Genomic DNA, 16,696 nt, shown 5'->3' on the forward strand with positions numbered 1-16,696 from the left:
GTCTATGCAGAGTCAGAATGATCTCGGATTTCATCAAAAATACCTTAATTTGTGTTCTAAAGATAAATGAAGGTCTTACAGGTTTGGAACGACACAAGGGTAATTAAAGTGTAATTAATGACAGAATTTTAATTTCTGGGTGAACTATCCCTTTAATTATGCTGCTTTGCATGGCAAAACCTTAACAAAAAGAATAATAATTATACATTTATTTTTACTTATTAATATTACTATATTAGTATTTTTAATAACTGGTATTGTTAAATTATTATACATTTTAATAAATTAAGGAACTAACTTGTAATGTTTTGCAAAAAGCCTCTTCTGCTCATCAAGGCAACATTTATTTGATAAAAACACAGTAAAACATGAATATTATGAAATATTATTGCAATATGAAATAGCTGTTTTATCTTTGAATATTTTTTAAAATCTAATTTATTCCTGTGATGCAGAACTGAATTTTCAGCATCATTGCTCCTTAAGACATCATTCTAATATGCTGATTTGCTGCTCAAGAAACTTTTTTAATTATTATTATTATTATTATTATTATTATTATTGTTAATAACAATATCAACTGTTGTGCTGTTTAATATTTTTGTGTTGTAAATATGTGTTTTTTAGGATTCTTTAATTAATAGAAAGCTCAAAGAACAGCATTTATTTGCAACGATTTGCAATCTTTTGATACATTATACACTACCAAAAGTTTTTAAACAGTAAGATTTTTAATGTTTTTTAAAGAAGTCTATTCTGTTCACCAAGCCTGCATTATTTGATCCACAGTACAGCAAACTAGTAAGTTTTACTATTTATTATTTCCATCTGAATACATTTTAAAATGTAATTTATTCCTGTGATCAAAGCTAAATTTTCAGCATCATTACACCAGTCTTCAGTGTCACATGATCCTTCAGAAATCATTCTCATATGCTGATTTGCTGTTCAAGAAACATTTTTTATTTGTATTATTATTATCAATATTTAAAACAATTGAGTACATTTTTTCAGCATTTCAGCATTTATCTGAAATATAAAAAAGCATTTTGGGGGAATTATAAAAAATTATACAAATTAATACTTTTATTTAGCAAGGATGCATTAAATTGATCATTGATGCATTGAAGTGATGATAATGACATTTATAATATTACAAAACATTTCTATTTCAGATTTTCCATTCATCAAAGAAACCTGAAAAAAGTGTGCTGTTTTCAACATAATAATAATACAAATATTTTTTGAGCAGCAAATCAGAATATTAGAATGATTTCTAAAGGATCATGTGACTGAAGCAATGATGCTAAAAACTCAACTTTGAAATCACAGGAATAAATTATATTTTAAAATATATTCAAATGAAAAAAAAAACAGTTATTTTAAATAGTAAACATATTTCAAAATTGTACTGTTTTTACTGTACGTTGGATCAAATAAATGCAGGCTAGGTAAGCAGAAGAGACTTCTTTAAAAAAAGCATTAAAAATCTTACTGCTCAAAAACTTTTGACTGGTAGTGTACATGTCTTTACTGTCACTTTTGCTCAATTTAATGCATCCTTGCTTAATAAAATTAATTAAAAAAAAAAAAAACGCTTACAGATACCAAACTGTTAAATGATGGTGTAAAACTACTGTATAACTTCAGAATACCTGGAATATAGTTCACATGTGTCAAAAGAACAACTTTTCAGGTGTTCTTCATGCAGTGCGATTTACTAACATTGGTGCTTGTCAAATTACTGGTTTTTGCACCATTATTTAACGCTCAAAAAAGCATCTGTGCGTCTGTGTTCTTTAATGTGCGCATTGTCAGTAAATCACACGCAGAATTTTTCACTCCCATCGGTGCTTTTATGGAATTGTGCTCTAACGCTAATTCGCACTGTTTAGTACATTCAGCAAAACTCACTATTGTGTGTGCTGGGCGATTCTCTCCAGGCTCTCTCCAGACTGTTGTGTTGTTTGGCTAGCTGCTCGATAGTCTCCTCCAGGTGGTGGCGCTGTTCCCTCTCATACTGCAGAGCGCGCTGCCACCGCCGGCTGTGTGCCTCCGCTAGGTCCACAAAGTCCTGGCAGGCCTGATCCAAAACCCAGCCCAATCATTAAGATTCATCATTCATTTTCTGCTACAGATTCAGCCATTTTTAAAGATAAAATGTGTATTTTTAGGCTAAAATGTCCGGAGTCAACTATATTCGAACTCACATTGATCATAGCATTGGAAGTGATGCGGAAGAGAGTGGCTCGCTCGTTGACGGTCTTCAGTTTATCGGCTCCGTCGGTGGGGGCGCGCAGATCCTCCAGTTCACTAAGGGAGCGCTGGAGCGCGGCGCCGTGCTTCCCTATGAGCTCGTTGCAGGTGCTGAGGTCTTCAAGCTTGCTGGCTAGAGTCTTGAGCGCCCCCTGAATCAGAGCACGATCCGGCTGGGCTAGTGGACCCTCGTCACCAGAGTCGTCTGCAGAAAGGTAAATGAAGAGACAGACACCAAATGACAAGATGATGTTATCCACCTTATTTTTGAACGGCAAATATAAGCCTATGGCCAAAACTTCCGGTTCATTAGCCGCTATAGGGAAATAGCGTAAAGAGTAAAACTACAAGCCAGTGTTTGGTTTGCACTACAAACCAGTGTGCTCATAATTAAAGGAGAAGTCCACTTCCAGAACAACAATTCACAAATAATTTACTCACCCCCTTGTCATCTAAGATGTTCATGTCCTTCTGTCTTCAGTCGTAAAGAAATTATGTTTTTTGAGGAAAGCATTTTTCTCCATATAATGGACTTCATTGGTGCCCCGATATTTAACTTCCAAGATGTAGTTTAAATGCAGCTTCAAAGGGCTCTAAACGATCCCAGCCGAGGAAGAAGGGTCTTATCTAGCGAAACAGTCGGTCATTTATTTCGGAAAATAAAAATGTGTATACTTTTTAAGCACAAAAACTCATGTAGCACAGGCTCTGGGATGCACGTTCACATACTACTGAATCACGTCGAAGGGTCATGCGTTCGGAACGTAGGCGGAACCACAGACCCAGTGTTTACAAAGTGAACGTGCAAAGACTAAGTAAGTCAAACGCTGTTTACAAACAAAAAAGTACAACAATGTCGGACGATTCTGAAGTTGTAGGAGGAAATAACATGGAGATTTTCAACATACTCTACCTTTTTGAGTCGGAGTACACAGACGATGAACTTGTGGTGATTCGAAGACGTCATTCGTAGTAGTGATGGGAAGTTCTGACCATTTCACTGATTAGGACCTTTGAGTCTCATTCAGCAAAATGAACGAATCTTTTATCAAGTCATTTCGTTCATTTTAACAAAATCAGCATCACGTGACAGCTCCATAAGACGAACGAACGACTCGAAAAACCCGAAGACTCAAAACAGGTGAACTAATTCCAGTACAGAATCTAACAGGATGTTGCACATGCGCGACTGAACGAATCACTCCCCGAGACGACTCGTTCTTCCCGAGTCACATTAAAGATTTGTTCAAAATGAACCGTGGACACGCATCCCAGAACCTGTGCTACACGAGCTTTTGTGCTTAAAAAGTACACAAATTTTTATTTTTCGAAAACAATGACCGACTGTTTCGCTAGATAGGACCCTTCTTCCTCGGCTGGGATTGTTTAGAACCCTTTGAAGCCACATTTAAACTACATTCTGGAAGTTCACATTCAGGGCACCAATCAAGACCACATGACAAGGGAGTGAGTAAATTATCTGTAAAATGTTGTTCTGGAAGTGGAGATCTCCTTTAAGATAATACATTAAAATAATATGGTAAAACACACCAATTTGCAATATCAAGCAGCTGTTTTGTACAGCTAAAAGTAGCTGAACATGGATGACTCCGAAAGCCACACCCATTACATTAATAATAAAGTCATCTTGTCACCCCTTTGAAAGTTTGGTCCGCTTGCGTACCCCTGATTGAGAACCAAAATTGTATACTCTATTTTAATTTGTCAAATTAATTATTAATTACAATCCCATCTAACATTAAAGTTTTTAAATATACTTTTATATTGCAATAATGTCTCTAGGAAATTATTATTTTTTTCCATATATATAATATTGACTATAGCCATTCGACATTAGAGTATAATGAAGAGCTATCAATTTTAACATTTATTTGACTTCAAATAATAACAACTTCTAAATTAAGTGAACTTAAAACAACCTTCACATAAACCCATTATTTAGCTGTGCCCTTCAGCAAGTAGGAAATACAGCGCCTTGCGAAAATATTCATACCCCTTTGTTATGTTGCAGCCTTACGTTAAAATGCTACGAATTACTGTTTTTCCACATCAATCTACATGCATACACCATAATGACAAAACAAACAACAGGTTTGTAACAACTTTGCAAATTTATTAAAATTGCGCTCATGAGCACTTATATTGTTTATAGATGTTACTACACTTCAAGTGGAGTTAAACTGGGGAAAATTAATTTGAATGAGTATGATTTGGAAAGGCACACACCTCTCAGAAACGGTCTAACAGCTGAAAATGCATTTCAGAGCAAAAACCAAGCCCTGAGATCAAAATAACTGCCTGAAGAGCTCAGAAACAGGATTGCATCAAGGCACAGACCTAGGGAAGAGTTCAGAAAAAAATCTGCTGCATTGAAGGTTCACAGAAGCATGAAGTTGGCCTCCTGGACAAACTGAGCAATTGATGGAGAAGGGGCTTGGTTAGACTGGTGACCAAGAAGCTGATGGTCACTCTAGTTGAGTTCCATGATCATACATGCAGATGGGAGAAACTTACAAAAGGAGAAACATCGCTACAACACTCTACCAAACTGGTCTTTATGGTGGTGTGGCCAAATGCAATACTCTTCTCAGTGAGGACACATGAAAACCCACTTGAAATTTGCAAAAAAAGCACTTAAAGGACCCTCAGACTGTGAGAAATAAGATTCTCTGGTCTGATGAACCTCAGTTCCAAACATCATGTTTTAAGGAAACCAAGCACTGCTCATCATCTGCAGAGTACCGTCCCAAAAGTAAAGTATGGAGGTAGCAGCCTCATGCTGTGAAGCTGTTCTTCAATGGCAGGAACTGAGGGACTAGCAAGAGTAGAAGGAAGCTCAGTCCACCAAAATATTGAGATAGCCTTAATGAAAACCCAGTCCAGAGCATTCAGATTCTCAGACGGGGCAGAAGGTTCACTTTCCAACAGGACAATGACACTAAGCACACAACAACGCAATCAAATATTTCTGGAGAAACCTGAAAATGTCTGCCAGCACCCATCCAAGCTGACAGATCTTGAGAGGTGAAGAGGTGAAGAGAAGAATGGCAGATAATTGCCAAATGCAGATGTGCAATGCTTGTCGCATCATACCCAAAATGACTTGAGGCTGTTAAGGTGCTTCAACGAAGTACTGAATTAAGGGTATGAACACTTATGCAATGTGCTTATTTCAGTTTTTTATTTTGAATAACTTTGCACAGTTGTCATAAATCTGTTTTTTGCTTTGTCATTATGGTGTATGGAGTGTAAATTGATGTGGGGGGAAAAAGTAACTTAAAGCAGTTTAACATAAGGCTGCAACATAACAAAACATGATAAAAATGAAGGGGTATGAATACTTTCGCAAGGCACTGTATACAGAAATTTTATAAAGTTATAAAACACTAAATACTAAATTACATTTTAGAAAGGAGGTCCTATAAATAACCCCTGCCACAGACGTCCACTGTAATGTGCATATATAAAATGCAAACTGAAGGACAATTCAAAATGATTCCTGTGATGAACTGAATGTATGACACATTCCTTTAAATAAATTCAGTTATAGTGCGTTATGACGTTCTTCAGCCAACAGAGATGGGCAAATGTACTGCAGCGCTGCAGGCTGAACTAAAATAACTGTATAAATAGCACAAACGCACACAGATGCAGTGCTGGAGGGGTCTGACGTGACAGCTGAGATCTAAAACTGTCCTTTTGTGGAGCTCTTTTCCATTACAAGCATATTTTCCAGCCAGGCTTTAAATGGATGCTGAAAAATGACCACAGAGATGGACACAAGCCGTAATGGGAGGAGATGGCTGTCGGAGACACACAGAGAGGGAGATAACATGTTCAAACAGAAAGATCCAGATTTAGATGTCATTACAGAGATGAAGGACATCACAATTGAATGTGGGCAGTAGGTGACGGAATGAGCGAGTGTGAAAGAGAGGCGTCATAATAACCAGCAACCCATTCAAAACACCACATTTCTGTGAATGAACACGGTTACCATGGAAACAAGGTCCCACGCAACTGGGAGGACAGCTATTTTTAGAAGCTATAAGGAGAATGAAAAAAAACAACATGGGCTAATGTGTCTCGCTTTGCGTGCTCTCACAAACAACACGGCCATCACTCACTGGAAAATAGACGAGAAAAGGCTGTTAATTGCATTTTGTGTGACGAAAGACATTTTTGGAAGCACTTGGTTGTGTGAGCCTGAGGCGGCTACACCAGGAGACGAGCAGTCCACATGCTGGCACACTGTTAAATGAAACTCACTCAACCTGTATATCAGAGACTCGGGATAAAAGGGTAGAAAAACGACCTTTGCATGACCTATGTTGAATGAAATATATTAATAATAATGTATTAATATGAGCTTAACAGTTAGACATAAACTCAAAAATTAATTTGCAACCATTTACATAGCAACATAATGACTGCATAATAATATTAATAACATTTGTTATTAGTAGCAATAATAAAGCAAAAATAAAACCTTTTTGTTTTTCCTCATAGTATTATGATTATTTATGACAAAAAGCAGAAAAACCTTTACATAGCAACTTTTCATAATTCATTACTGCATAATAATAATAATAATAATAATAATAATAATTACTAATATTTATTATTAGTAATAATAAACTTTTCTTTTTTCTTTTTCACCATAGTATTACAATTATTTATCATGGCAAAAAGCAGAAAAACTAAATAAAACAACAATTAATGCATATAAATGTTTTTAGTTTTAGTTTTTCATTATAATATTATTTATTTATAATATATATATAGCATTCAAAATCAGAAAACAAAAATAAATGAATAATAAAAAATAAAAAAAAAAAAAAAATAAAATTATATATATATATATATATATATATATATATATATATATATATATTATTTTTTTTATAAAAATAAAATCAATTAATTAGAGATGACTTTGATTATTAAAATTTAATTGAACCATTACAACGGAATCCAGAAAATTAATGGAAATTTGGTAAAAATAAAACTGAATTTAAGAAACAATAAAACGTATTTTACAGGGCCTTAAAAAAGTAATTTTCTTTAAACTTTTAATAAATTATTGTAAAATTGTGCTTAAAAAAACAAATACTGGAAAAATGTAAATACTAAATTACATTTTAATAATAAAAAGCATTGATTAATTGTTTTTATAAAATAATAATAATAAATATATATATATATATTTAAATTAATTTATTTTTAATATTTTTATTTGTTTATCTGTTTATATATATATATATTTCTTTTTTTAAATAAAATAAATTAATTAGAGATGCCTTTAATTATTAAGATTTAATACTATTATTAAAATTACTATTATTACTTGCCCTCTTCATTGTCCTCCACCCTTTCCAAATCTAAATGAAACCAATATTTTTATTATTATTATTATTCATTTTATTGTTATTGTTGTTGTTGTTTTTGTTGTCATAGTTATTATTGTCATTATTATTGCTGATAACAATTATTGCTTGTTAATCTGTTAGATACTATTTGATCTGTATATATATATATATTTTTTTGTTATATTTGTTATATGTATAAAGGGTTCTGTATTTGTTACATGTAAACATTGTCACATTTACTACTTGCATAATAAAAAAAAATAAAAAAAACACATTAAACCATTCATTTAACCATTAAATCCAGACAAATTAATGGAAACACAGAAATTGGTAAATATAAAACTAAATTTCAGAAAAAAAATAAAATCATTTTATAGGGCCTTAAAATTTTAATTTTTGTTACACTTTTTCATGATTTCAATTAATTTGACATGCTTTTTGATTCATATTTTTTTTATTTCACCATTAAAACAGAGTGTAAAAAAAATGTAATCCAGAAAAATTTAAACAGAAAAAAAAGCAGAATCTGGAAAAAAATTAAATGAAATTCGAGAAAAAATAAAACGGATTTCATATGGCCCTAGTAAGGTCAACAAAGCAACTATTGCTAGAAACATTTTTAGGCTACGTTCACACAAATGCGTTTTCGTTTTAAAAAAACTTAAAAAGACTTTCGAAAACGCTGCAGACCACGTTTTAGTTTGAAAACTCCAGGATTGCGTTTAAGTGTAAACGGACCAAGACGGATCCATTTGAAAACGATGGCGTGGCTGCCCACATTCGCTCTGCGTATAATCTTGGTTCAAGCTACTTTTTTTACATTTGTTAAAAAATTTTTTTGCAATTTACGTTTCTCTCCAGTAAGGATCAGCATAAGCTGAACCCACCATCTGCAAAGATTACATGATCGCTGCATCGCCAGCTTCAATCGCTCCACCCAAACTGTATCTAAGCCAAAGCATCTTCAACCCAATCCAAGCAAAAGACTGCAATTTTCTGCTTGCCAAGAAAACAATCGGCGGAAAGTGGATTAGCGTGGATCTCTAGAGAGCAGAATCAAAGCGGAGAGAATGAGAAGTCTGATGACCCACATACAGCTATTGTGTGCCCGTGTCTGCTGCCAAAGGTGCTTGACTGCCTCATCTTACGTCAGAGAGCCACATCTGCAGCCAGAGGGAGTCCTGAAGGTGGGACTGTACAAGAATTAAAATAGAGAGGCTCGCTCAACCTCGGTAGGCGCTGGAGAATCAATCAGAGATCACCTTCCACTGACCTGGTGGAGATACACGAGTGACTCATCTCTGAATAACCACACCTAAACTAACAGCAGATCACAGAACAGCATAAAAGACTGGTAGGATCTTCAAAAACAAGAAGCAGTTAAGTTCATTGGCTCTCTGACAATCCAATTTGTCCCATCAACCTGCTTACTTTGTATCACAGATAATCTGATTTGCACCGAGTCGTGCTGTAAGTTTCTCACACTTGCAACACAACTTTCAGACCGGAATCAAAGGAACTTGAACGTAGACTCTTTTGACACCTAAAACAACCTAGAAACACCCTGACAACAGAGTACAGGCAAGCATTGCTCACATTTACTTCAGAAAATGTAGTTATAAATGTAGCTGTTGTGTAGTCTAGCATTAGCTCAATAGGTTCCCAATTCAAATCCTGAGAAGAAGCTGTAAGCACTAAACATATTTGGCCCATAAAAGAGACAGTAACCACATGCAAACACAAACAAGTTATATTAAACGTGATTAATTGATAGAGTAGCCACAATGTGCTTCAGACTGATCATAACTGATTATAAAAAGCTACTTGAAATCAAGGCTGAAATTAAAGCAAAATTCATATAGTACTAAGGCTATAAGCAACTCTTAATTTATTGTCCACTGAGTCAAAAGACGAATGCTTTTGCATAAATGGCAATCAAACATATGCATTTAACATCTTTCCTACCTTTTCTCCACGGGATCGAATCATTGAAATATATAAAGCAAGCAAAGCTTATTCAGTGAAGATGATGATAAAATGTAGCGTTCCCTCTCGGTCTCCTCAGTCACCTTCCCAGCTTCCCTCCCACCCCTCTCGCTCCTGTTTTCCTTCTCACCCTCCCTCTTTCCCTTCACATTCTCCAAGCGGCACAGTGGGCGGAGCTTATATGCTCGTCACTCCATTCAGCAACACATGATATCATCCGAATGGGAAGGTGTGCAGCATGCAAATTAATCACATTTGACACTTTGTACAAAAAAAGAGACTTGTGTAAATGCATTACTTACATTAATGCATTACATACATTAATGCAATACTTACATTAATGTAAGACAGTAATGTGTTGTTATGTTGTTTTGGTACTAAATCCTAAAAGCTGAGATAAAAAGAGTATTTATTTTCAGATATCGGTAGAGAAACAATGAAATCTGTCTATTAAATGTAACACGAAAATAATAATACATATAATACATAATAATGATGAGGAAATTCTAATTATTTTGCATAAACTGCATTTATAAATATTTTAAATATATATAAAAATAATCTTCAAAAAAATCATGAACAATGCTACCCCCTAGTGGTATTTGCTGAAAGAAAGCAATGATTTTTGTTTGTTTTTTTCATTACAGGGCCTTTTTTATTAATATTATTCACGACATGAAAATCATTTTACTGTGCATTCATATTCTTAGCCTTTACAGTTGAGGTCAAAAGTTTACATCATATCATATAAAATGCATGTTGTTTTTTTATTTAGCACTGACCTGAATAAGACATTTCACATAAAAGATGTTTACATATAGTCCACGAGAGAAAATAATAGCTGAATTTATAAAAATGATCCTGTTCAAAAGTTTACATACACTTGATTTTTAATACTGTGTTGTTACCTGAATGATCCACAGCTGTGTTTTTTTCTTTAGTGATAGCTGTTCGTGAGTCCCTTGTTTGTCCTGAACAGTTAAACTGCCCGATGTTCTTCAGAAAAACCCTTTCCATCAATGACTGTATGATTTTGAGATCCATCTTTTCACACTGAGGACAACTGAGGGATTCATATGCAACTATTACAGAAGGTTCAAACACTCACTAATGCTCCAGAAGGAAACACTGTCCATTAAGAGCTGGGGGGGTTAAAAAAACATTTTGAATTTGAAGATCAGGGTAAATTTAACTTATTTTGTCCTCTGGGAAACATGTAAGTATCTTTTATAGCTTTTGAAGGGCAGTGCTACATGAAAAAAAAATATTTAGGCAAAGTAAGAAATATGTACACATCTTCATTCTGTTCAAAATTTTACACCCTTGCTCTTAATGTGTTGTTTTCCCTTCTGGAGCATCAGTGAGCATTTGAACCTTCTGTAATAGTTGCATATGAGTCCCTCAGTTGTCCTCAGTATGAAAAGTACAGTATGAAAAAGTATGAAAAATCATACAGTAATTGCTGGAAAGGGTTCAAATACACAAAAATGCTGAAAAACCAAAGAATTTGTGCAACCTGAAGGACTTTTTTTTGAAGAACAGTGTGCAGTTTAACTGTTCAGGACAAACAAGGGACTCATGAACAACCACCACTAAACAAAAAAAAAAACAAACAAACAAAAAAACAGCTGTGGATCATTCAGGTAACAACACAGTATTAGGAATCAAGCATATGTAAACTTTTGAACGGGGTCTTTTTTCTAAATTCAACTATTATTTTTTCTTGTGGACTATATGTAAACATCTTTTATGTGAAATATCTTATTCAAGTCAGCAGTAAATAAAAATAACATGCATTTTTTATTATCCCTTTTATTTCTGTAAAATAATTAACATTTTGCAGATTCTGCAAGGTGTATGTAAACTTTTGCCCTTAACTGTACATGTCAGATTAAACTGGTTGGTAAATCTGCAATAAATAAATAATTTATATGCATCATGCACTTAAATGCTTTAAAACAGAAAATGTTATTTATTGTAAGTTCCACTGCATACAATAAAAGGCACGAGAAGGTAAGAATGCAGACCTGTTTAAAAATGATCTATTCCGTCGAGATAAATGTATTTTGAAAGCCTGAATAACAAGACACATTACTTAATATGTTCACACCACCTGTTCTGTATGACCATTTTTCACATTTTAAAGGGAACCCCAGGTATTAAGAGTTGTATGGTTTAATATAACATAAATGATGTTTCTTACTGAAATCTGTAGTAGAAAACTCATTAAAGATATACGTTATTTAAAAAATCCACATCGTTTTATACATATTTTGGACTATGGAGGGCGCTACTATTTTGATGACGTAAAATGGTTGCATTCGGTAAGCTACTGCCGCTACCTGTTGCTATTTTTACCACAACACAACTACGATGCCACATTGTGCAGCTTTTTGGTTGTAATTTTCAGTCGAAGGGCAACAAGAGAAGTGATGTAAGTCTTCACTGCTTTCCTAGTGATAAGAACAGGAGAAAAGAACAGGAAGATGCCTGTGGATCAACAAAACTTCCTAAAGACCTGCATCTTTGTTCTCTCCACTTTATATCTTTGAGGCTTTTAGTAGACCACAACTCCTGAGAGCTTACAAACAGCAGAGACAAGAAACGCTAGATGCCATCCTGGCAGGATGTAAACATGAGTTTCTCAGCGCAGATTTCACTCGATATCCGGGGTCGTTTAGACTCCTTGTGTGAAAAAATTGATGGAACAGCATTTGGTTAAAGCCTACACTTATATCCATTGCCACCTATAAGCTCTTTCAGTAGCTGTGGTCTTCATATCAGTATTTTATTTTCCGAGTCCGGTAAAAATAACAACAGGTAGCGCCAGTAGCTCACAGAGTGCAAGCATGACATTTTTGTGCACTGTGACTCATCACTCACCTGAATGTGGCATCATTTGGGTGGCGTTTGCTTTGGCCTGCTGCAGAGCGGAAACCCAGCGTTGACACTCGCCCTCTGAATACGCCTTCAGGTGGTAGCTCCGCCCTCCACTCGTCAACACAAAGTGACAGGTGTCGCCCACCTCTATGTGCACCGTCGCCAAGGTAATCGTGCCTCGGCAGGTGTGTGCCATTTCTGCTTGAGTCCTGATGACAAATTTACATATACACAAAAACACACCGACATGGGTTTAAGAAGCAGCTCGCTGAAAGTCACAGATCCACAGCATCACAAACACACCCATATGCTAGTGATAGACTGATATATCAGCCAGACTGATTAACTGGCCATTTGAAGATGCTCAGCATAATTGTGTCAGTTCCAAAATCTTGTCAACTTGAGGGAATACTTGAATACTTGAGGGAATTTATAAATAAGTGTAATTATTGTGTTAAAGATCATTTTTATTTTAATAATATGAGTGAATTTACTATAAAGGGTTTGCACTTGCGTCACGATTTGGTCAGTTATCCAGATGTGCGGCCATATTGGTGATACTCGGATGTAAACAACAGCATGGATTGTCTGGTAAATGTACTACTGTGAATATGTTGTTCTGCTCATTTATGTTGTCTAAACCACAGAAAAAAATGTGTGGAAGCTGCTGAATCATATAGAAAAGTGCATATTATTTTGACAAACTAAAGTTAACAGGTTGAAAAGATATGTACGAGCAGTATTAATTAAGATATTAGCCTAATATTTCACCTACCTGACTGGAAATTATAAGAACAAACACGAACGTTTTTGCCCTGGAAATCCTTGCTCAGTTTGGCCAACCACAAATGCCTTTTGTTCTTCAGACAGTTTTTTGCACTCTTCATCATTTGTTATAACTTTTGGCAATGTATAGTACTCCAGATGTTTTTGCCGGTCTGACCAATTAGTACAGCTCAAAACATGACAACAGCTGACCATTTTCAGCAGCAATAATCAGCAAAATATGCAAGTTTTGTTCAGTTCAGTGGCATTGTTTACATTCAGTGCGGCCAATATGGCCGACTGATGACGTGTCATGAAAACTGTCTATTGTGAATAACTGACCCTTCGCCGTTTGACTGACAGGCAATCTGACCAATCATAACGCCGAATCTGCCATTTTATTGACAAACAGTATATTAACGTTGATGGGCTTGAACTTGAAAAATAGTGTGTACGTCTTTTTGTCGTTGAAACAAGATACCTTCTGATGTTCATTCATGTTTATTTTGTGCTATAACTAGTAAAGAATATGAGATGATCACTTCACGTGCCACTTGAGGAGCTACAGCGATTTGTCATGACACATTAAAGAGCTACAAATCACTATTTATTGTTTGAGTTTCTTAAAAAATGACAAAATTTGAAAGTTGAGACTTTATTTTAGACCAAAAGTCACCTGCTCTGTCTTGTCTGTAAGCATGTAGCAGTTTCCTCTGAGCAACAGTGACTAAGTGGGGCGGGTTAATTATGCTGTAAAAAGAATGTACTTTTATTATTTTATCATGATGAGTGAATTTATTTTTGTAAATAATTGAATAAATATTTATTATCATTATTATTATGAGTAGTTCTGCTATAAAAAAATATTTTTTTATTACTATGAGTAAATTTAGGCCTTTTATTGTGATAAATCATGCTGTAAATAATATTTTTATTTTAATATTAGAGTATTTATTGTGTAAATGTTTGTTATTGTGAATTTGTTATTAACATAAATGACTTAATTATAGTAAGTAATTATTGAGAAAAATTATTATTTATTTTTATTATTTTACTCATTTTACTCTCTCATTGTTCTAAGTAAATATTGTTCGTGAAAATGTTACATTTGATTTGACTTTATTTACTCATATTTTAGCTATTTTCATCTCATTTGCAAATATATAGCATTTTATCTTATCATATTTAATTTAATGTTATTGGTACCCTCCTCACTAGATATCAGCATTGCCGTCGACCACTGAAAAATGCCAGCCAAATACAACATGCAGGCTGCACTAAAATGACCGCAGGATTTCTGACTCCCAGAATGCTGAATCAGAGCATCATTAATATCAAAATCCACATACACTGCAGTATAGCAAGATACATTTACAGCTGTAAAGATGAAAAGGCCTCTGAAGGGTACAAAACCAATTACCATGTGAGAGTAATTAAATAACGTTAATAATATTCAACACAGAATATGCAAAACAAACATTAAAATCAGGCATATTTATTTCAAGGAAACAGAACGTCCCGAAGGTCTCTAATGAGACAAATTTAAGAGCATTTAATTACTTTATACACACTGATGTTCTTGCTTCCACTAAAGCACAATATGTTTCGGAGAATGTGATAACCAGGTTTTACACAAACTTCATACAGACTCAAATTATTATCCTGAGTATAAATTTTGTATTCACTGAGAAAACAAGTATTGTCAGTGCTCTATGAACACATAAACACACTATGTATAATAAATAGAGTTTCTCAGAAAGGCCCTTGAAGAAGGGTGGAAACTTGATCTAGATGCTTCAGATGTCCCCATTACTAATTATAAACAGGACAGGAGAGGCATTGTTGCAGCATGGACAGCCAAGACTTGTGCCTAAATATGTCAATGGTCCCCACAGGTGCCAGCACGTTTTTAATTAAAACTTCTGAGCAACCTCTATCCCAAAGAAGGTCAAATAATGTACCGCCGGTGACAAGGGTGACACGGCACGCTTCTCGTGCGCATCAAACGAAACGCAGCGCACGTACCTGTAGTACGACAGGAGGCCGTTGCTCAGGACGAACCACCGGCGCTGGTAACCCTTCAGGTAGTTGGTCCATTTGAAGAGCCATCCTTTATAAGTGTCTGGGCCGGGACCCTGCACACCTGAAGGGGACGGAAGGGTCCGCACCACCAGTTCGGTCATGTTGACCGACCGGTCACCGCTGGGATACGAGTGCTGCTGCTGTCTTTCCCACCGCTGCGGATCACGCGTCAGACACCTGCCTGCCCTGCGTCCCTTCGCATGTATGCAACACGTTTAGGGCATGAGCGAGGAGTCAAATTTGCGGTCACAGCGAGGAGAGGCGGCGCTTCTGAGAGATGTGATGAAAAACTGATGCTGCTGGGGGGACACACAGTGGATGACGTAGATGCATCGCGAACGCACAGATTGTTCAGAATCTGCCATATGACGTAAAGACATTAGAGAGGAGAACGGATGCGAGGATGCACAGGCTTTTAAAAGATAAAGTATGCATCCCCAAGATAAGCTGTGCATGAGTGCAGCAAGGCTGCGTTTGATATCGATTAGATTCTTGATCCTTGCACTATGGCATTTCGTGCTGCAAAGTCATGCGGTGTTTTTCCTCTCCGGTTTATATTTGCATTACTGAACTGATGTCTTATATGCAGTGTGCTGTACTATCCACAAGACGGCGCTACAGTGAACAGTCATTATTTACCTTGTGGAATGCTAAAGGAGAATTTTTAAGGATCTTCACTCAGCTCTTATATTACTCAAGTACAAAACAAAACAAAAATACCGTAAAATTAGTTCACATAACCACGTGCTATATTTCAAGTCTGCTGATGTCATGCGTGAAGATCAAAAACGTCTTCACTTTCTGTCAAATGTTTTTACAACGCGTAATCCTCTATGCAAGCCACTATAAACTATGCCACTGAACCGAACGGATATTTTGCTTTTTATTTCTGTTGAAAATGGTCAATTATTGTCATGTTTTGGGCTGAACTAATCGGTCGGACCGAGAAAAACATTTGGAGTACATATAGACTGCCAAAAGTTATAATAAATCAAGGAGAAGATAGCAAAAAAACTGGGGAACAAAAGGCGTTTGTGGTTGGCCAAACTAAACCAGGATTTCCAGAGCAAAAATCTTGCATTCGTGTTTGTTCTTATTTCCGGCTCATATGTATCTTTACCACCTATTAACTTTAGTTTGTCAAAATATTGCACCCTTCTCTATAATTTAACAGCTTCCACACGTGTTTCCCTGGTTTAGGCAGCGTAAATTAGCAGAACAATGTATTCAGTAGTACATTAACCGCACAGTCCATGCTGTTGTTTACATCCGAGTATCGCCAGTATGGCCGCGCATCCGGGTAACTGACCAAATCGCGACGCAAGTGCAGTCCCTCT

General features: G+C 35.6%; 1 protein-coding gene across 1 annotated transcript in view; it reads right to left on the bottom strand.

The window, feature by feature from the left end:
* osbp2a (oxysterol binding protein 2a) overlaps window positions 1-15,946 on the bottom strand; it is a 28,177-nt gene extending 12,231 nt beyond the window's left edge. Inside the window, exons 1-4 of the mRNA XM_051120841.1 lie at window positions 15,303-15,946; window positions 12,516-12,721; window positions 2,211-2,461; window positions 1,915-2,083 (exon numbers count right to left, since the gene is read on the bottom strand). Coding sequence (XP_050976798.1) covers window positions 1,915-2,083; window positions 2,211-2,461; window positions 12,516-12,721; window positions 15,303-15,460 — 784 coding nt within the window. The 5' untranslated portion in view covers window positions 15,461-15,946. The remainder of the gene's footprint in view (window positions 1-1,914; window positions 2,084-2,210; window positions 2,462-12,515; window positions 12,722-15,302) is intronic.
* Between the last annotated feature and the right edge of the window lie 750 nt (window positions 15,947-16,696).

The sequence above is a fragment of the Labeo rohita genome, chromosome 10 (assembly GCF_022985175.1).
Source record: "Labeo rohita strain BAU-BD-2019 chromosome 10, IGBB_LRoh.1.0, whole genome shotgun sequence".
NCBI classification, from domain to species: domain Eukaryota; kingdom Metazoa; phylum Chordata; class Actinopteri; order Cypriniformes; family Cyprinidae; genus Labeo; species Labeo rohita.